The sequence below is a fragment of the Littorina saxatilis genome, linkage group LG17 (assembly GCF_037325665.1).
Source record: "Littorina saxatilis isolate snail1 linkage group LG17, US_GU_Lsax_2.0, whole genome shotgun sequence".
Taxonomy (NCBI): Eukaryota; Metazoa; Mollusca; class Gastropoda; order Littorinimorpha; family Littorinidae; genus Littorina; species Littorina saxatilis.
In genome coordinates, this window is record NC_090261.1 from 26978364 (window position 1) to 27000302 (window position 21939).

The 21939-nt window shown below is 41.6% G+C and overlaps 1 protein-coding gene across 2 annotated transcripts; it reads left to right on the forward strand.

Annotated features, from left to right (window-relative positions):
• The first annotated feature begins 9 nt into the window (after nt 1–9).
• LOC138953526 (cytochrome P450 3A24-like) lies at nt 10–21432 on the forward strand. Of its 2 annotated transcripts, none has more exons than XM_070325360.1 (14): nt 10–2602; nt 3069–3165; nt 6713–6765; nt 8700–8793; nt 9343–9465; nt 9859–9947; nt 11431–11582; nt 13199–13326; nt 14250–14328; nt 15375–15532; nt 16039–16127; nt 18688–18831; nt 19328–19490; nt 19840–21432. In XM_070325360.1, exons 1-14 carry the CDS (start codon nt 2520–2522, stop codon nt 19912–19914), a joined length of 1527 nt encoding a protein of 508 aa, XP_070181461.1. In that variant the 5' UTR covers nt 10–2519; the 3' UTR covers nt 19915–21432. The 2 variants fall into 2 exon arrangements, with proteins under 2 accessions (XP_070181461.1, XP_070181462.1); XM_070325361.1 differs by having other exon boundaries at nt 1363–2602; nt 18688–18825.
• Nucleotides 21433–21939: the final 507 nt, after the last annotated feature.

Here is a 21939-nt window from a genome sequence, read left to right on the forward strand (position 1 = left end):
AGAGAGAGAGAGAAGGAGAAGTAACTGTAAAAGAAAAAAGAATGTCCAGTATAAAAATCAATGTCCATTTTGCGTGTAATTGAAAAAAATATTTTGTATTACAAATTCCAAACATACACGCAGACGGAAGAGAAAGAAAGTCATCAAGAAAGAGAGAGAGAGCGAGTGAAAGGCTTATAAGTTTACAGCAGGCGACATCACAATAAAAACCCTTCCGAAATAGTACCCGCTGATGCACAGTGCGCTGATGGGACAAAAACAAAGAAGTCTGATCACCTTAAAAAAAAAGTCCTCGGCTGGCCGAAACCCTTCGACCGAGACGGTGCTAACTGGTCCCGATTAAAAGAACTTGAGTCAACAGTAAAACTATTTTGAATACCACTGATTTTTCCTTATTTTGGGGCACATTTTCGCCTTAAACACTTAGGAATGGAGGTTGACACAACACAAGAGATACGCAAGATAGCAAAACAAAACAACCTGTTCTGGATAGATACATGAGTTTTCTTTCTTCTCTTATGGAAAAGTTGCCAAGCTGCGCCTATTCTGAATTTTTGTCGATTTTTTAATTGGTACATTACTTTTTTGTCAGGTCTATTTTGGGGGTACCCTGACTTCGGCGGCGGTCACGTGATACCTACAACAGAAATCTTTAATCCGAAAAGTGTGCAAGATAGCCAAGTGTGTTCTTGTGGACCAAATCAACAGTTTGTTGTTGAATCAACTCGGAAAACTAGTACTCTTAAACGCGTTTTTGCACGCGACTCTGCGCATTTTTGTGGCCAGGCAACCCTTTAAATGGCATATAAAATTTGAATAAAATGACACGGGAATGAATGTTTTAGTTGGGGTACGAAAATGGGTGCAATAATTTTTTTGCTCAGTTTAGTTCTCGATATTATGTTGTGTTTTGCTTGTGTTGTTTTTTTTATAATATATTCTATTTATTCATTTTTTTTTATTATTGTATTTTTGTATTGACACAGATCGTGTTCGATATGGCAATTAAGTTTCCTTGATTGTTTTTCTCTTGTTGTTGATTTATTTCATTCCTTTTGGTCTGTTCAATGTGTCCCAATTTTTCATTCCTACTCTCCTACTCTTGTTTTTAAATGATATTAATGTTCTGCCTTTTAAGAAGATCTGTCACCATATTTTGTTAATCATATCCCACCATGAAATAACAGGTATGATTATTTGAGCGCTTATTACAAGTTTTAAACTTGTTGTGCTCCTTTGTAAGCATGTTGTTGTTGTATTGTCATGTGTGTGTGTATGAATAAAATGTTGTTTAAACCAAAAGAGTGGTTGGCTCAACATGTAAATATGACCAACAAAGGAGTCCAGTTCCGCTTTACGTCTGGCCACAAAGAAAGCGTCTAAATCTGATGGGTACAGCCAGACCCAGACTGTATAGCGTGCACTCTACAGTCTCTGGTGCGTCCCCTGTGTTGAAAAATAAGTCGGTGATGTGACGTCTAAATCTGATGGGTACTGCCGGACTGAGACTGTATAGCGTGCACTCTACAGTCTCTGGTGCGTCCCCTGTGTTGAAAAATAAGTCCGTGATGTCCGGACGTCTAAATCTGATGGGTACTGCCGGACTGAGACAGTATAGCGTGTACTCTACAGTCTCTGGTGCGTCCCCTGTGTTGAAAAATAAGTCCGTGATGTCCGGACGTCTAAATCTGATGGGTACTGCCGGACTGAGACAGTATAGCGTGTACTCTACAGTCTCTGGTGCGTCCCCTGTGTTGAAAAATAAGTCCGTGATGTCCGGACGTCTAAATCTGATGGGTACTGCCGGACTGAGACAGTATAGCGTGTACTCTACAGTCTCTGGTGCGTCCCCTGTGTTGAAAAATAAGTCCGTGATGTCCGGACGTCTAAATCTGATGGGTACTGCCGGACTGAGACAGTATAGCGTGTACTCTACAGTCTCTGCCGGGTGCGTCCCCCGTGTTGAAAGATAAGTCGGTGGCCGGTGTCGACGCGGCGTATATATAAGAGAACCGCGCATCACGACGAGCAGAACTGAGGAATGCAGAGTGTCTGCATAGTGTTCATGCACATGCGTTTGTTTCTCTAGCCTAACAAGTGGTTGGGTGCACTTCAGTGTTTGCAGTGTTCTTGTTTTGCAGTAAGTCAGAGCCTGGCAGAGGTACCTTGTGCGCCTATATGTGAAGTCTTGACTTGCGTGACTCTGGGCTGACAAGAGCAACAACGGACGAGAAGAAGATTTTCGAGATAACTGCAGTGCAAAAATCTGCACTTTGTGCGAGAACAAGAAAAAGAAGAAGGTGAAGAAGAGAGAGCGATAGAAAAAAACACTGAAGACATATTAGGAGGAAAAAGAAGGAGAACTTGAAGAGATAACGAAGCTGGTCCAACAGAGCTGTTAAATCAAAAGTTCGTTGTTCGTGAAATTTTGCTGTGAAAACACCGGAATAAACGCGGGGTTTATTTAGGCGAGGGGTACTGAACTACTAGATTTGGAACGTGACACTACGACGAGAAAAATGGATGTGTTCGAGTTCAAGCTGGACACGACATGGGTCACTCCTTTGGCGTTGCTGATAATGACCGCTCTTCTGCTCTATGTGTAAGTAAATATGTATACAGTTAAGCCCTTAATACGGCTGTCTTTAATTGAGCCAAAAGTGGACATCGAGAACACTTCACGAAGTCTTTTCAGTTACGAAAACATTAGTGCCAAAGGTCCGTGCAGCCGGCCGAGCTTCGTGAAGCGGACATCGAATTAATTTGTTGTGTGTGTGTGTGTGTGTGTGTGAGTGTATGTGCCGGTGTGCCGTGTGCGTGTGTGTGTGTCATCGTGTGTGTGTGTGTGTCCCGGGCTGTGTGTGTGCGTGCCAGTGTGTGTGTGTGTGCATGGCTCCGGCTGTGTGTGTGTGTGCTTGTGTGTGTGCTTGTCACTTTGTGCTTGTTTGCGTGCATGGGTGTGTTCTGGAAATTGTGTGCGAGGGGGGATTGGTGTGCGTGTTATCTGTACACGTGCGCACGCGTGTGCGTCTCTTCATATTTGAGTTTGTTTGTCTGTATCCCGGCAGTTACGGCACATGGACCTTTTCAACTTGGTCACGGCAGGGTATTCCCGGACCAAAACCTCTTCCCTACATCGGCAACGTCAATGCTTTACGAAAAGATGTATGTACAGTATGGCTAGCTTTTTTTTACTGACCAGCATGTCCCTTGAATGCCTAGAAAATTTAACAAAATTTATAAGACCCCCCAAAATCACAACATGCAAAAGAACAAGTCGCGTAAGGCGAAATTACTACATTTAGTCAAGCTGCCGAACTCACAGAATGAAACTGAACGCACTGCACTTTTTCACCAAGACCGTATGGCATTGTCAGTCCCCCGCTCGTGGAAAAGGCAGTGAAATTGACTAGCCAAAATAGCGCGGTAGTGGTTGCGCTGAACGGGTTAGCACGCTTTTCTGTATTTGTATTCTTTTTCACTTTCTGAGCTTGTTTTTAATCCAAACATAACATATCTATATGTTTTTAGAATCAAGAACCGATAAGGAGTAAGATGAAATTGTTTTTAAATCGATAATCAAAATTTAATTTTAATCATTATTTTTATATTTTTAATTTTCAGAGCTTGCATGTTTTAAATCCGAATATAAAATATTTATATGTTTTTGGAATCCGAAAATAATGAAGAATCAGATGAAATTATTTTTGGATCGATATCTAAAAAATAGTTTTAATTACAATTTTCAGATTTTTAATGACCAAACTCATTATTCAATTTTTTCGCCTCCAAGCTGAAATGCAATACCAAAGTCCGGCCTTTGTCGAAGATAGTTTAACTAAAATTTCAATCAATTTGGTTAAAAAATGAGGGCGTGACAGTGCCGCCTCAAATTTCACTTAAAGCCGGATATGACGTCATTAATGACATTTATCAACAAAAAAGAAAAAATTGTCTGGGGAATGTTTATGTAAAGTTTCATGAAGATCGGCCTAGTAGTTTCCTCGGAATCGATCTACACACACACACACACACATACGCACATACATACACCACGACCCTCATCTCGATTCCCCGTCTATGTTAAAACATTTAGTAAAAACTTGACTAAATGTGTAAACACAAGGCAAAATAAAACAAGGAGACAGAAAGTGAGACAAAATGTGTTCAAGGGAGGCAATCAGTTTGCTGCAAGTCAAACTTACAGCGGTTGTTTCCCTTGTCAAAGTACTAATCCAATGTGGTGGTTTCATTACAGCAGGGACCTATATTTACAAGGCGTTACGATCCACAGAAAGTTGAAGATACTTCGCCTCCATAACCACGCCATCTCATATCTGTTCAGGCTTTAACTAATAAATACGTGTGATGAGGGAATCTTCCCTCGTTGACAAATGCGCCACTGCTTTCTGTGTCAGCTGTGGTGTTTTTATATTTAGTCAAGTTTTGACTAAATATTTTAACGTAGAGGGGGGAATCGAGACGAGGGTCGTGGTGTATGTGTGTGTGTGTGTGTGTGTGTGTGTGTGTCTGTCTGTCTGTCTGTGTGTGTGTGTAGAGCGATTCAGACCAAACTACTGGACCGATCTTTATGAAATTTTACATGAGAGTTCCTGGGATTGATATCCCCGAACGTTTTTTTCATTTTTTTGATAAATGTCTTTGATGACGTCATATCCGGCTTTTCGTGAAAGTTGAGGCGGCTCTGTCACGCTCTCATTTTTCAACCAAATTGGTTGAAATTTTGGTCAAGTAATCTTCGACGAAGCCCGGACTTCGGTATTGCATTTCAGCTTGGTGGCTTAAAAAGTTAATTAATGACTTTGGTCATTAAAAATCGGAAAATTGTAAAAAAAAATAAAAATTTATAAAACGATCCAAATTTACGTTCATCTTATTCTCCATCATTTTCTGATTCCAAAAACATATAAATATGTTATATTTTGATTAAAAACAAGCTCTGAAAATTAAATATATAAAAATTATTATCAAAATTAAATTGTCGAAATCAATTTAAAAACACTTTCATCTTATTCCTTGTCGGTTCCTGATTCCAAAAACATATAGATATGATATGTTTGGATTAAAAACACGCTCACAAAGTTAAAACAAAGAGAGGTACAGAAAAGCGTGCTATCCTTCTTAGCGCAACTACTACCCCGCTCTTCTTGTCAATTTCACTGCCTTTGCCATGAGCGGTGGACTGACGATGCTACGAGAGTATACGGTCTTGCTGAAAAATGGCATTGCGTTCAGTTTCATTCTGTGAGTTCGACAGCTACTTGACTAAATGTTGTATTTTCGCCTTACGCGACTTGTTACATTTAGTCAAGTTTTGACTAAATGTTTTAACATAGAGGGGGAATCGAGACGAGGTGTATGTGTGTGTGTGTGTGTGTGTGTGTGTGTGTGTGTGTGTCTGTGCGTGTGTGTGTGTAGAGCGATTCAGACCAAACTACTGGACCGATCTTTATGAAATTTGACATGAGAGTTCCTGGGAATGATATCCCCGGAAAAAAATTTTTTCTCGATAAATACCTTTGATGACGTCATATCCGGCTTTTTGTAAAAGTTGAGGCGGCACTGTCACACCCTCATTTTTCAATCAAATTGATTGAAATTTTGGGCAAGCAATCTTCGACGAAGGCCGGACTTCGGTATTGCATTTCAGCTTGGTGGCTTAAAAATTAATTAATGACTTTGGTCATTAAAAATCTGAAAATTGTAAAAAACAAATTTTTGTATAAAACGATCCAAATTTACGTTCATCTTATTTTTCATCATTTCCTGATTCCAGAAACATATAAATATGTTATATTTGGATTAAAAACAAGCTCTGAAAATTAAAAATATAAAAATTATGATCAAAATTAAATTTCCGAAATCAAGTTAAAAAAAACTTTCATCTTATTCCTTGTCGGTTCTTGATTCCAAAAACATATAGATATGATATGCTTGGATTAAAAACACGCTCAGAAAGTTAAAACGAAGAGAGGTACAGAAAAGCGTGCTATCCTTCTCAATGCAACTACTCGATCAATCAATCAATCAATCAATGAGTCTTATATCGCGCATATTCCGTGGGTACAGTTCTAGGCGCTCTGCAGTGATGCCGTGTGAGATGAAATTTTATACGGCCAGTAGATTGCAGCCATTTCGGCGCATATTTACCTTTCACGGCCTATTATTCCAAGTCACACGGGTATAGGTAGACAATTATTAACTGTGCCTAAGCAATTTTGCCAGGAAAGACCTTTTTGTCAATCGTGGGATCTTTAACGTGCACACCCAATGTAGTGTACACGGGGGGAGGTTCGGACACCGAAGAGAGTCTGCACACAAAGTTGACTCTGTGAAATAAATTTCCGCCGAACCTGGGATCGAACTCACGCTGACAGCGGCCAACTGAATACAAATCCAGCGCGCTACCAACTGAGCTATATCCCCGCTCTTCTTGTCAATTTCACTGCCTTTGCCACGAGCGGTGGACTGACGATGCTACGAGTATACGGTCTTGCTGAAAAATTGCAGTGCGTTCAGTTTCATTCTGTGAGTTCGACAGCTTGACTAAATGTTGTATTTTCGCCTTACGCGACTTGTTTTTAATTGCCAAAATGTTAGGGATTGTTGAGGCTGTGATCATAGCTACATGTACTAGATGTGAAGTGAGCTACTGGGACTAAATAAGTTGTTTACATTTTGTTTTGCTCAGGGCATCTTTAAAACAATCACCGACTGGAGCAAAAAATATGGAAAATTTTTCGGGTGAGTGATTCGACATCTCCGATGATTTTATGGTATCCGTCTGTTTGACGGAAAAAAGTAATAATGTCATTGAGCGACTGGTGGATGGATGGATTGGTGGATACGTGGATTGGTGGATGATGTCATTGGCGACTGGTAAAAATCATGTAATCGACTTATCGGATGACACCTTTATTCAGTTCCTTCCTTCCTTCCTTCCTTCCTTCCTTCCTTCCTTCCTTTCTCCCTTCCTTCCTCCCTTCCTTCCTCCCTTCCTTCCTTCCTTCCTTCCTTCCTTCCTTCCTTCCTTCCTTCCTTCCTTTTTACATTTAGTCAAGTTTTGACTAATTACATTTAGTCAAGTTTTGACTAAATGTTTTAACATAGAGGGGGGAATCGAGACGACGGTCGTGGTGTATGTGTGTGTGTGTGTGTCTGTGTGTGTGTGTGTGTGTGTAGAGCGATTCAGAGTAAACTACTGGACCGATCTTTATGAAATTTTTCATGAGAGTTTCTGGGTATGATATCCCCAGACGTTTTTTTCGTTTTTTGGATAAATGTCTTTGATGATGTCATATCCGGCATTTTGTAAAAGTTGAGGCGGCACTGTCACACCCTCATTTTTCAATCAAATTGATTGAAATTTTGGCCAAGCAATCTTCGACGAAGGCCGGACTTTGGTATTGCATTTCAGCTTGGAGGCTTAAAAATTAAATAATGACTTTGGTCATTAAAAATCTAAAAATTGTAATTAAAATTATTTGTTTATAAAACGATCTAAAATTACGTTTATCGTATTCTTCATCATTTTCTGATTCCAAAAACATATAAATATGTTATATTCGGATTAAAAACAAGCTCTGAAAATTAAAAATATAAAAATTATGATTAAAATCAAATTTCCGAAATCGATTTAAAAACAATTTCATCTTATTCCTTGTCCGTTCCTGATTCCAAAAACATATAGATATGATATGTTTGGATTATAAACACGTTCAGAGAGTTAAAAAGAATAGAGATATAGAAAAGCGTGCTATCCTCCTCAGCGCAACCGCTACCGCGCTTTTCTGGATTTTTAATTTCACTGCCTTTGCCACGAGCGGTGGACAGACGATGCTACGAGTGTACGGTCTTTGAATGTCTTCACAGATTCATGAAATATGACGCTCCTGCACCACTTTAAATCATATCATCTGACCCAGATGTCAAGAAATGACCATAGATCACATTACAATCGCGTGTAGCCTTTCTCATGTGCTTGAATTTCCCAAGTAACTGCGGAAAGTCAAAATTTGCACATAATGCGCTTGAAATGTGTAAATACTTGAAGGCCAACGTTCACAAACACATTGAAGCAATGAAACAAATCGATGATATGATGCTATTACACCTTAGGCCAAAGTACAAACGGTAGTTTTGTGATGATATGTTATTTGTGAGGAATTACAGGTGATTTTGTGCAGAAACTTACGTCGCGTGTCTCCCTTCGGACAGAAAAATAAGGGTGCAACCGCTTCGGACAGATTTGCCTAGAGCAACCACGGTATACGGTGTGTGTACTGTCTTCGTGAAAAAATACAGTGCGTTCAGTTTCATTCCGTGAGTTCGACAGCTTGACTAAATGTAGTAATTTCGCCTTACGCGACTGACTTGTTTACCTTCAAGCGGCTCAGTACAATGCTAGCTTCTGCTTGTCAAAAAGGCAGAATAAGCATCAAAACAACAGTTATCAAAAAGATATAACCAGGCCAGTAGCTTTTGAATGCATTATACAGAACAAAACACCGTTAACCAAAAATAACATCAGCTATAAAATTATCTATACAAAACGGAAAATATTCAGGGAGAGATACGCATTTAAAACTGAAAACAAAACAAAAACACCCCGATAGTAATCAACATTAAAAAGCATCAGTCGTCTTGTTAATACATGATCAAATAATATTTCTGTTCAGGTTATACTTAATGAGACAACCTTTACTGCTGACGACAGATGTGGAGATTCTCAAAGAGGTGTTCGTCAAGGATTTCACCAACTTCCCTGAAAGGGTGGGAGAGAGAGAGAGAGAGAGAGAGAGAGAGAGAGAGAGAGAGAGAGAGAGAGAGAGAGAGAGAGAGAGAAAGAGAGAAAGAGAGAGAGCGAGCACCCGCGAGAGAGAGAGCACCCGCGAGAGAGAGAGAGAGAGAGAGAGATTAGTTACAAAAGTATTGAAGACTGTGTCAGTATGTGTTTATGTGTTAATGTGTATGTATGTGTTTGTTGTGCGTGTGTGTGTGAGGGTGTGTGCGCGTGTGTGTTTGTGTATGTGTGTGCGTGCGTGCGTGCGTGTGTGCGTGCGTGCGTGCGTGCGTGCATGCTTGCGTGTGCGTACGTGTGTGTGAATGCGTGCGTGCTCGCACGCGTGTGTGCTGTTCTCTGCTGTGTGCATGCTTTGCTGGTTTATATAATTATTGAGGTCTGTCGAACTGTGTTGCATTCATCTTCCTACAAACTAATGAAAATAAGGATCGGCATTAAGTATAAAGCAAATTGTAGAAATATTTTGTTTTAAAAGAACTTATATTCTGTCCTAGCTACTTACCATTGTGTGGTTTCAGGCAGTGGACACTGCACTGGCCCCTTACCCCATGGGTCTGGGCCTGGCGTTTGTGAAGGGAGAACAGTGGAGACGTCAGAGACTCGTCATGACCCCTACCTTCAGTGCCAGCAAGCTCAAAATGGTCAGTGCTATATAGCGGGAAAAGACACGCACGCACGTACGCAAAATACGAACGAACGCATGCGCGCCCGCACGAGCATGTACACACATACGTACGCTTGCACAGCCCACAGACACAGACACACATATATAGACACAGACACGAAAACACACACACACACACACACACACACGAGAGGACGGCAGAGGTTGCACCAGAAACACACCATGTCCCCGATGTGATGAGTCGTGCGAGACATTCGACCAGTGGACATTGTCATATTGATATTGCCACCATGACAGTGCTATACAAATTTAGTTCGCAAAACGGATTTTTCAGTATGACATTGGGATATAAATGAACCGTTGGTTTTAAATGTTATTCAATCAAATCTATTTTGTATCTGTCCTACAGATGGGAAGCTTCATCAGCCGTTGCTGTGACAACCTCGTCAAAGCGATTGGAAAGTCCACAGAGGAAGGGAAACTGCTGGATGTCAAACGGTAAAGAGCCAATCTTCACTTTCGTAATGTTGAAACTTAATTGCAAATAAATCAAGGTTTGAACCAGGGACAAGCCAAAGTTCCAATTTAAACCCCAAGTTTAGAAACAGAGGCACACGACCATTGGTTTTATTAATGCATATCAGTGTCGTTTGCAAAACTGGCTAGACTCACATGGAAACAGGACAGCTACCAGTTCAAACCTTCAATATTTTCTTGAGTTCCCAAGGTTTCCCCACTTACTCACCCCCCCCCCCCTACACACACACACACACATACACACGCTTCACCTGAAACGCATTGGTCAGGACTTCATCTTTTTCACCAAGTCCAACAATCAATTTGTGAAACTCTTGTTTGCTTGTTTGTGTATCAAATAACCAAAGGGAAGTAATCGCTCTTTATGCATACAACATGTGTAATAGAGTAAGCGAGAGTTGTACGGAACCTTTTCTCCTGGCACCTGAGAGAATAACAAGCATTGAAATGAACAAGCAACTTTCATCCTCATTTCATTGCTTGTTTGTGTGCTTTTGTTGGTTTGTTGGTTGAACGTTTGTCTCGGTTTAGCCTTAGTCTGTAATACCTTAGGCCAAAAAAAAAATAGGTGTGGTTACGGTAACATAGCCAAAAAAAATAGGGTAGGTAGGTAGGCAATCACTTTTTTTTTTTTTTAACTTTTTTTCTAATGTGTACAAATTAAACCTACCGTACTTTCCGGGTGACAAGGCGCTTTGTTATCTAAGACGCACCCCCTTCTTTTAAAAAAAAAATTGTAATCCAGTCACCCATTGGACGCAGGGGGCCAATAGGGCGCACCAAAATGACCCAGTTTTTGCCATGAGAGGTGGTTCCCCTGTCATATCTGAGAGAGGAAACACTTCCTGCATCGGGGTCAGTGACCGGTCAGTGACCAAAGGCATTGTGATAGCTGGGTGGCCTTGTTAAAAGACACGACCTTCTTCCCAGGGGTCAATGACCCAGTTTTTGCCATGAGAGGTGGTTCCCCTGTCATATCTGAGAGAGGAAACACTTCCTGCATCGGGGTCAGTGACCGGTCAGTGACCGAGTTTAACAGAGTGGAAATCTGTGTGTGCGGCCAGATCAAAGGCAGGGCAGTACCTAGTAGCTGAAACATGCATTATCACAAGTTGTTTGACTGGTACTCAAGCGGTCTCTTTGATTTTTTTCGTATTTCATACACGGATTAGGCGCTTCGTTATACAAGACGCAGGGGTCGAACTCGAGGAAAAAAGTCGCGCCTTTATATGACCCGGAAAGTACGGTACTTGACAGGGAAATAAGTGTGCGACACGGCGCTTTCGCTTTCATTGCGTTTTTTGCACTTGGTTTTTTTTTTTTTTTGTTGACAAATGTAATAAAAAGTTATAGGATCGGCCCCTAAAAATAGGGTAGGTCGGGTTACCGTAACCACACCTATTTTTTTTTTAGGCCTTAACACCAGTCATGTTTGGCGTTGCAGACTGTTCGGGTCCTACACGCTTGACGTCATTGCTGGTACCAGCTTTGGCTTCGAGACCAACTGCTTTGAAAACGACGACAACGTTTTTCTCCAATGCGCCAAGGAGGTGTTTGGTGGAGCTCAACAGTTTGGTGTTGCCAGCGTCATCGCCGGTACGTCTGGGTTGCTCAGTATGGGTGTTTAGCAAGGAATGGTGTAACTAAAACAAGCATGCTACGAATGAGAATTTTAGTTTTTAGTGTTTTTTTTGTAAGTCTTCTGCAAAACAGCAAGAGGAACTTGTTTATTGGCTTAAAGGATCCAGGATTATAAGTTCTCTAGAAGAATACTGGGTCTTGGTAAGTTTGACTTGAAAGCATAAAACACAGGGCTGGTTACCTTAAATGGCTACCGGAACACCAGATTAAGACGCCGCTTAACATTTCACCAAGATCATGCTTATCATTATATTTAGTCAAGTTTTGACTAAATATTTTAACATCGAGGGGAAATCGAAACGAGGGTCGTGGTGTATGTGCGTGTGTGTGTGTGTGTGTGCGTGTGTGTGTGTGTGTGTCTGTGTGTGTGTGTAGAGCGATTCAGACTAAACTACTGGACCGATCTTTATGAAATTTGACATGAGAGTTCCTGGGTATGAAATCCCCGAACGTTTTTTTCATTTTTTTGATAAATGTCTTTGATGACGTCATATCCGGCTTTTCGTGAAAGTTGAGGCGGCACTGTCACGCCCTCATTTTTCAACCAAATTGGTTGAAATTTTGGTCAAGTAATCTTCGACGAAGCCCGGACTTCGGTATTGCATTTCAGCTTGGTGGCTTAAAAATTAAATAATGACTTTGGTCATTAAAAATCTGAAAATTGTAAAAAAAATTAAAAATTTATAAAACGATTCAAATTTACGTTTATCTTATTCTCCATCATTTGCTGATTCCAAAAACATATAAATATGTTATATTCGGATTAAAAACAAGCTCTGAAAATTAAATATATAAAAATTATTATCAAAATTAAATTGTCGAAATCAATTTAAAAACACTTTCATCTTATTCCTTGTCGGTTCCTGATTCCAAAAACATATAGATATGATATGTTTGGATTAAAAACACGCTCAGAAAGTTAAAACAAAGAGAGGTACAGAAAAGCGTGCTATCCTTCTTAGCGCAACTACTACCCCGCTCTTCTTGTCAATTTCACTGCCTTTGCCATGAGCGGTGGACTGACGATGCTACGAGTATACGGTCTTGCTGAAAAATGGCATTGCGTTCAGTTTCATTCTGTGAGTTCGACAGCTACTTGACTAAATATTGTATTTTCGCCTTACGCGACTTGTTTTTATTCTGTGTTTGTGATCTGTAGCTCTCACGTGAACGTTTTTCTTTTCTTTTATTGAGTGGGCATTTATGTGTATGGTCGTTTTCTCCCACCATGTTGAGCAGTCGTACTGTTTTCGTGTGGCTGCTTGCTGGGCGTTTTCATGGTGTTTTTCTTAACCTACAGAACTCTGACATGCCATTGTTTGTGGCTATGTGTACACACGAAGGGGGGTAAGACACATGCAGGTTTGCACATTATTTGACCTGGGGGAGAGGGCGCGGCTGGGCGGGGCGACAAAATTATCACCTTTAAGCCGTTGTAGGCGCTTCCGGGATTTGAATCCCACACCCTCAAGCTTGAACAACGACGTTGTTGCCACTGGGCCATTGCGCCCGTCAAGATCATGTATGCTCAAGCTGTATAAGTTATTCCATCTTTGTTGTTTCTTGTGCAGCCATGTTCCCTCCGTTGGGCCCAGTGCTAAGGAAGATGGGCTTCAGCTCCTCTCCCCTGAAGGAGACTCGCTTTCTGATCGACACCATCGCTGCTGTTATTGATGAGCGGCATCGAAATAACAGCAAGGTAAGGCGCGTGTCACACACCTCGATCAAATTCATTTTAAAGCCGAACATCCGTCTCCAGGGCACAGAGCTAAATGTCGCATTGCCGGCGACACCGGATGTAGTCCAGACACGAAAAAAACAGAGCTACATCTGTCGCGCACACATACCAATCGAGCTTGGCCTTTGCCTACAATCACAACCCTAACACGCTACCCAATTACGCCCTAACGACCCAACACAAACCCACCACCCTATATCCCCACCAACCGAATGTGTCTTCTGCATGATCGTCTGGATGCCTGTTTACAACCTGCCTTTAGAATCGAGTTGAGTTGAGTTGCTTCTGTCGGCTGCTTAAAGCCATATGTACTCGATGACTATACACGCTAATTGCTTTACCAACAGCTGGAGACATGCTAAATTAAGTTCCCTGTAAAATATTGTGGTCTAGGACCCCTTCAATGTTGAGATATGTTAATTTTCATTTTGATCTGGATCGTCCTATTTATAGATTTGCCAACAGAGGTAGCATTGACGCAAGGGAAATAACTCCGCGTCTTTGTTTACATCCAAAGTTTTTGAGACTCTAAAACAAGCTGTAATGCATGTATATGGTCCGCGCATGGCGACATATCGTCATTACATGGTCTTATGGTGCGTTTGACATCGATTATGGGCAAACTACACTTTGTAAACACGGGAGCGCGTACATATGCCTTTAAGCGGACTGTGTTTGTCTGTTCTGCTCACCCAAAGTATGAACAACAATGCCCAGAACATGTTTCCTGTCAAAAAGAAATTACGCTATTGAGAGGGTATTAACACTGTGTGTGTGTGTGTGTGTGTGTGTGTGTGTGTGTGTGTGTGTGTGTGTGTGTGTGTGTGTGTGTGCGTGCGTTCGTGCGTGCGTTCGTGTGTGTGTCTGTATGTGTGTGTGAACAGGCACATCAAGACCTGACTCAGCTGATGTTGGATGCAGAAGCCACTGACGCAGAAGTTACCAAAAATCCTGACAGGAAGCGTAAGTAAATTGATTAACTTTCAGAGTTTAGCCTTCCGTTAGGACTTTCAAAACATGCGCTTAGCAAATCGTATGACAGCTTTGTATGAAGGCACCAGCCTCACCCAGAATTTAACAACAACACAGTTTCAGCCTTTTCATTGCACTCTTCATTTCTCTATCTCGTATTCTGGCTTACTTTCTTTCTTGAGGAAATACACATTCCAAATAATGCCTGTGAATTGGTAAGCTAGAGATTCTACAAAGAGCTATGAATTGGTAAGCTAGGGATTCTACAGAGAGCTATGAATTGGTAAGCTAGAGATTCTACAAAGAGCTATGAATTGGTAAGCTAGAGATTCTACAAAGAGCTGTGAATTGGTAAGCTAGAGATTCTACAAAGAGCTATGAATTGGTAAGCTAGAGATTCTACAAAGAGCTGTGAATTGGTAAGCTGGAGATTCTACAAAGAGCTATGAATTGGTAAGCTAGAGATTCTACAAAGAGCTGTGAATTGGTAAGCTAGAGATTCTACAAAGAGCTAAGAATTGGTAAGCTAGAGATTCTACAAAGAGCTGTGAATTGGTAAGCTAGAGATTCTACAAAGAGCTATAAATTTGTCCGACACAACACACTCACCAGACACGATATACTTGATGTCATCGTGATCCCGGATCATTCTGTCAATAGGTTGTTGAGACAAACAATGTTAAAAGACAAAAGAAATCTTTACTCGCCAAGGCAAATTCGTCAAAGTTTTCGCCAGTAAAGGTTCTTCAGGACCACATTTAAAAAGTAAACCAAAAGGTAAAATAAAAATAAAAATGTAGAGAGCCAAAAATGAAAAATGAAAAAGAGATGAAAAATACATGGAACAAATTAATGGAAACAAGAGGAAAATAACTATAGGAAAAGAAAGAAGAAAGGAACCTTAAAAAAAAAGTGTAAATATAACATCACTTCTTTTTATTTTTTTTATTTTTTATAGACCTCAGTTGCATGCAGGCTGCTCCCACCCTTATTGGTCTGTTTGCCTTCTTTCAAATATAAATATAACTTCCTTTCAGAATTAACGCGGGACGAAATCATCGCCCAAGGACTGTTGTTTTTCGTGGCGGGGTATGAGACGACAGCTACCACCCTGCAGTACCTCAGTTACCTGCTTGCCCTGAACCCTGAAAGGCAGGAGAAACTGCACGATGCTGTCGTGGCGGCCATTGGAGATGTAAGTCACCTCACATTTTGATTCTGTATGCAATTGTTTCCTTTTAGTTAGTTAGTTAGTTAGTTAGTGAGTCAGTTGGTTAGTTAGTGAGTTAGTTAGTTTGTTGGTTGGTTGGTTGGTTGGCTGGTTAGTTAGTTAGTGAGTTAGTTGGTTGGTTGGTTAGTTAGTTAGTTAGTTAGTTAGTTAGTTAGTTAGTTAGTTAGTTAGTTAGTTAGTTAGTTGAAGGAATCCGGAACCCCACCCCCCAAAAAAAATCCCCATCTGTGACAGTGTCATATTGAGCCGCACATTGCCGTCTCAAAGATAGAAACTTAGAATAGATTTCCACAAGTGATTTACCTTATTATCTTCCAGGAGAGGCCTACAACGCACCTCATAAAGTTACATTATCTTCAGCGTCTGGGGGGAAAATCCCCCAAGACCCCCAGCCCCAATTTGGACCCCCCCCCCTCCGCCAATACCCGTTGATCCGCCCATGTTACTTATCTGACTTCGGTCAATTTCAGGAGGATGTCTGCTACAGCAACGTGATGAACATCCCTTACCTGGACTGCTGCATTCGTGAAGCTCTCAGAATCTTCCCGGCCGTTGCTATGTGAGTTGAGTGACAGCTTCTGCATTTTCGCATCGTTCTAGTAACTACTGTCTGCTGCGATAAGTTTCAGAAAGAAGATGGTGTGTTCACTGTGCATGACTAGGACACATGCTTAGGCTCAAACAAATAACTTCATAAACATGAAAATTAAATTGGTGATTAGCAGCGAATGTAGACACAACTTCTTTAGTTGTCTCGGGGGGGGGGGGGGTGTGTCTCATATTGCATATGCTGGCTTTTTTTTTATATATGTCAAAGTGGAATCCAGAGGAATCTGAGATTCCCCTAGGGGAAAGTAGAATTCCAGTTTACCCTCGAGGAAACTGGAATTCTACTTTCCTCTGGATTATTGCCAGATGAAACTGGAATTCCAGTTTCCTCTAGGGGAAACTGGAATTCAATCTCTAGGGGAAAGTAGAATTCTACTTTGCCCTAGTGGAAACTGGAATCAGACTTGAAAATTGCTTCATTTTGTGCCAGATTTTACTGAACTTTAGAACGTAGTCCTGCTGACCGACTCAGGTTTTTTTCAGCATTTTACCCAAAACACATGTTTTTGCCTTGTGTATGTAGTGGACTCGACAATGGTGAATTGAAGAGTGTTGTGGACAGATGTCGTAACTATTTTTTGTTTGTGATGGAAGAGTTAACCAAGCCAATTTAACGTTTATTCATAGTTTATTGCACACACACTCACATCTTTAATTACACGATATAGTCTAACAACTTTTCCAGTTTTGTCAGTCTTGAGGGTTCTTTTCTTACTTGTCTGTATTTTGACAGTTTGTTTTGTCAGGGCGAGGATGGCACTTGGTGCTGCAGGGAATTCCTGCATCTTTGCAGCAGCACTTCTTTGTTTTGCAGCTGCCTTTGCAAGAACATACCGTTCTCGCGACGGCCTGATTTTGCCATCTGGTGGATGCGCGTGATGCGTGAATCATGGTCACCTCTGACAGTCTGGCAGGATCTGCTGCATTCAAAGAGGGAAACAGCACACTGTTCATGTCAACCAGTTCCTCACCACGCAACCAATTTTTCACAATACCAGCAGGACAGTACACTTTGTACATCTCACAACCACCCACTGTTTTGGACTCGAGCACTTTACAAGTGAGCAGCCTAACATCTGTGTTGGTTCTATCGGCACTGTGGATTTTAACTCCCACTGTGTTGCCCTCTGAAAACTACTTCGTCACATCTTTCAGTTTCTTTTGGTGCTGAGATTCTTGGCGCCTGGCAGCAGTCAGGAAGTTTCTTCTTGCAGCCAACCGCTTGTCTCTGTGAACTGCACTGGCCTCATTTTCAACCACCGCACTGCGTCTCCAAAGAACAAACTGTCCAACCTCTAATGGCTCTTGCATGGGATTTCCCTGTGTGGGCACACATGCAGGGTCAAACACTTGATCAACAGACATCACGGCATGCTCACGTGGATTTACTTTCATACCATTATCAGAGGGAATGTTCGTGTGTTCTGTTCCTGCACCGACAATGTGGTTTTCACTCAAGAGGAGATACTGTCTTCCACGCTTTCTGTTCTCAGTTGAATCATTGTTGACTGAAACAGCAAGAACTGCACCGCTGTCATGACTGCCAGACTGTGGAACCGCCCCATTCTGACCCTCCAGCTCCAAACTCACACCACTGTGGCTGCCGCTCTCGGACTGCAAAAACCCATCAGTCTGACTCCCAGACTGTGAAAACCCGTCATTCTGACTCCCAGGCTGTGAAAACCCGTCATTTTGACTCCTAGGCTGCAAAAACCCACCGCTCCCCCAACCCCCCCCCCCCCACCCCTCCTTACACACACACACACACACACACACACACACACACACACACACACACACACACACACACACACACACACACACACACACATACACACACACACACACAAGGATGGAAAAAAGTCGTTTAGAGTCTGCGGGAAAAAAGAACAGTCAGTCGGGTTAACCTAGACAAACTTTTATTTTTATTTTTAGGCCTTATCAAAATCCCTTTATCCAGAAAGCATTGAAGGTAGGCTCAGGTGCACTGGATGACAATACAGAAACAGTACTTACCTCCCATGATCGCTGTGGAGAATTCTCGGAGGTCCAAAACTGCAGAACTGGTCGAAGAGATGACTTGCAACCTCAGCAGCCCTCTTAGACTTCAAGGCGTATGCCCAGCTGTACTTGGAGAAGCAATCTTGGGCGTGCAGAATCCACTTGTACTCATTGTCTGGAATTCCAGTTTCATCTGGCAATAATCCAGAGGAAAGTAGAATTCCAGTTTCCTCGAGGGAAAACTGGAATTCTACTTTCCCCTAGGGGAATCTCATATTCCTCTGGATTCCACTTTCCACTGTGACATATACATCTTACAGGCTCATTATGAAAGTTTGTACGGTTTATAACAACTTGATCTACTTGAAAGTTTGCTTTTTACACTGGGTGACCATTCAAAATCAAACGAAGGTGAGTCACCCGAGAAAAAAAGTATTTTTCTTTATCTATTTGTAAATCGAATTTCATTAATGTTTATATATTATTATTTATTGTTCCATTCCCGACAGCATGAACCGTGTGGCCAAAGAGGAACGCACCATTAACGGCGTGACGATTCCTGCCGGGACGCATGTTGGCGCGAACATCATTGCACTGATGCGTGATGAGGAGTTCTTTCCTGAACCACTAAAGTTCCTGCCCGAGCGGTACATGTACATACGCACAGTGTGTGTGTGTGTGTTTGTGTGTGTGTGTGTGTGTGTGTGTGTGTGTGTGTGTGTGTGTGTGTGTGTGTGTGTGTGTGTGTGTGTGTGGTGTGTATGCGTGCGTGCGTGCGTGTGTGTGTATGTGCGTGTGTGTGCTTGTATGCCCGGTGTGTATGTGGTTGTTTGTGTGACTGTGTGTGTTTGCGCGTCAGTGTGGGCGTGCGTGTGTATGTGTGTGTGTGTGCGTGCGTGCGGCGTGCGTGCGCGTGCGTGTGTGTGTGTATGTGTGTGTGTGTGTGCCGTGTGTGTGTATGTGTGTGTGTGTGTGTGACGGTGTGTGTGTGTAACAGAGACAGAGTTGTACACAGACAGACATATAGACAGACAGAGAGAGATCGTGTGTATGTGTGTTGCGTCTAGTAAACGCGTAAAATCAACATTTATTTGGCGTTTCCCGTACACGCTTACTCTCTATCGTTCCCTGAACGTGTGAATATTTCAGGTTTGATGATGAGAAACAGCCGATCCCACAGTTCGTCAAAGACATGGTGTTCGGAGCAGGTCCCCGCCAATGTATCGGTATGCGTCTGGCACTCTTCGAAACCAAAATGGCCGCCGCTTCCGTCATCAGAAAGTTCCGCTTTGTCAAGGCCGAAGAGACTCCGGTAAGAGAGCGGCGGGAGGAGCGAGGGAGGGAGCGGGAAAGAGGAGGAGAGAAAGGGGAGAGAGATACGACTGTCTGTCTGTCTGTCTGTCTGTCTATCTGTCTGCATCTATCTGTCCGTCTGTCTGTCTGCATGCTCGTACCGGCCTCAGTGTGTAAACCTTTGGACGAAGATTTTGATTTGATTATGCAGACTGAACAGTTGTATCTCATTTTATAATAATAATAATAATAATAATAATAATAATAATAATAATAATAATAATAATAATGTAATGATAATCACAATTAGTATATTATCTCTTTGGAGAGTTTGACAGTTCTTTTCCATCTGTTTTTTTTTATTTCAGACCGAGATCACTTTTGGTAAGACCGGATTGTCTGCCCCTGACAAACCCATATTTGTCGCCACGGAACGACGATAGAGGAAGCCACCATGCAGTTCCCTTTGTGGCGGGAATGGTCGCAGCATTATTCTAAGGGGGAATAATCCTTCCCCTGTAACCGATACGGCTCGCCATCTTTGATGTGGCCAGGTTCATACAAGGGATAAGGCCACACACAAAAAATAGTCTGTTTACGGTAACATAGGCCAAAAAAATAGGGTCGGTAGGTCGGGATTTTTCTGAATTTTTTTTTCTCCAAAAAAACATATTTGTAAGTTATTTTTTAATTTTTTTAATTTTTTTAATTTTTTGTTTTTGTTTTGGTGGTTTTTTTTCCCCAAATGCCAAAAAAAAGTTTAGGGTCGCGCGAAAAAATAGGGTCGGTCGGGATACCGTAAACAGACTTTTTTTTGGGCCTTAGACCATCCCTCCACTTGGACACAAACCAAGGTTATTTCTGAGCAGTGTGGGAATATTTAGCTGACTCAATTTCCCATCAGTGTCAATATCCAAAATCACTTAAGGGCCAACAACAAAAAAAAGTCTGTTTACGGTAACATAGGCCCAAAAAATAGGGTCGGTAGGTCGGGATTTTTTTTTCTCCAAAAAAACATATTTTTAAGTTATTTTGCCAAAAAACAAAGACTTTTCTTTTCTTTTTTTCCCAAATGCCAAACAAAGTCTAGGGTCGCGCGAAAAAAATAGGGTCGGTCGGGATACCGTAAACAGACTATTTTTTGTTTGTTGGCCTTATCCCCCCAAACAAAAGTCCCCACTCTTCACACGGGAGTCAGTCATAATGTTGATTTTTGGTATGTGTTCAAGTAGGCGGATGATGTTCAGGAAAGACAGATTCCCAAAGAGTGATATCACCTGAAAATAATTATGAGTATAGATTTGCAAAACCAACTGTCTTTTGCTGAATTGAACAAGGATTACTTATTATATTATCGCTCAAAACATTCAAGCCTTTTCACATAAATGTATTAGCATGTATATAAATGTATCTTATATATTAGTGGACAAGATTAGCGTATACGGATTTTGTGTACAATAGATATTCTCTTGGTGTTTTGTTATTATTATGTCGGCCTTTGTTTCTTATCTTCAACTGAAAGTTTAAAGGACTACTGTCTGCGGAGGGTCAATTCACACAGTGATAGCGCTATAAAACTGAGAAACAAAGAGAAGCAAGCACTCTAAAATGCATATAAGTGCAATAGAATGACCGAAGTACCCCCAAAATCGATACGACAAAAACAATTGGTTCCAGATATGGAATTGGATTTGTCAATAAAATGACAAGGGTATGAATGTTTTACCGGTACTAACAAAGTGTCTCAATGACAATGTTTTTTTGGTGGTTTTTTTTCTGCACAATCTACTTCTGTTGGCGTACGGGATATTTTTAGTGTTATGCTCGTAACCGCTACATTGGACATTACGGTGTTTTTTCGCGTTTCTTGGTTGTTACATATACGTACGTAGAATTTGCTAAAAAATCAAACCAAAAAAACTGACAATTATATAAATAAATGTCTGATATATGTCACAATATTGAACCGTTTGTAAATGTGTGCGTGTGTGTGTGCGTGTGTGTGTGTGTGTGTGTGTGTGTGTGTGTGTGTGTGTGTGCGTGTGCGGGTGTGTGTGTGTGTGCGTGCGTGCATGCGAGCGAGCGTCTGTCTGTGTGTCTATCTGTTTGCCTGCCACTGAGCGCATCTAGAGTCTGTAATGTCAGTGTTTCCGGTTTTTTCTTTTTTGGTCTGTCTCACAGTTTCTGTCAGTCTGTCTTTGTGTGTTGCCAATGACACGAAATCAAAGTTGAAAGGCAGGCAGACCGACAATCACAAAGAAAATCACACAGACAGGCAAATCATGAAGACATAGTTTGGCACAACATAACAGTCAACATAATGGTAATCCCCACCGTACCGTGCCCCCCACCAAAAACGACCACATCCAACCAGCACATTTCGAGGCTGCTGTTAATCAACCAGCAGAGTGGCACAGTCAAGGGCAAACAATACTTCGAATTTCATGTCAACTTTGTGCACTGACTAA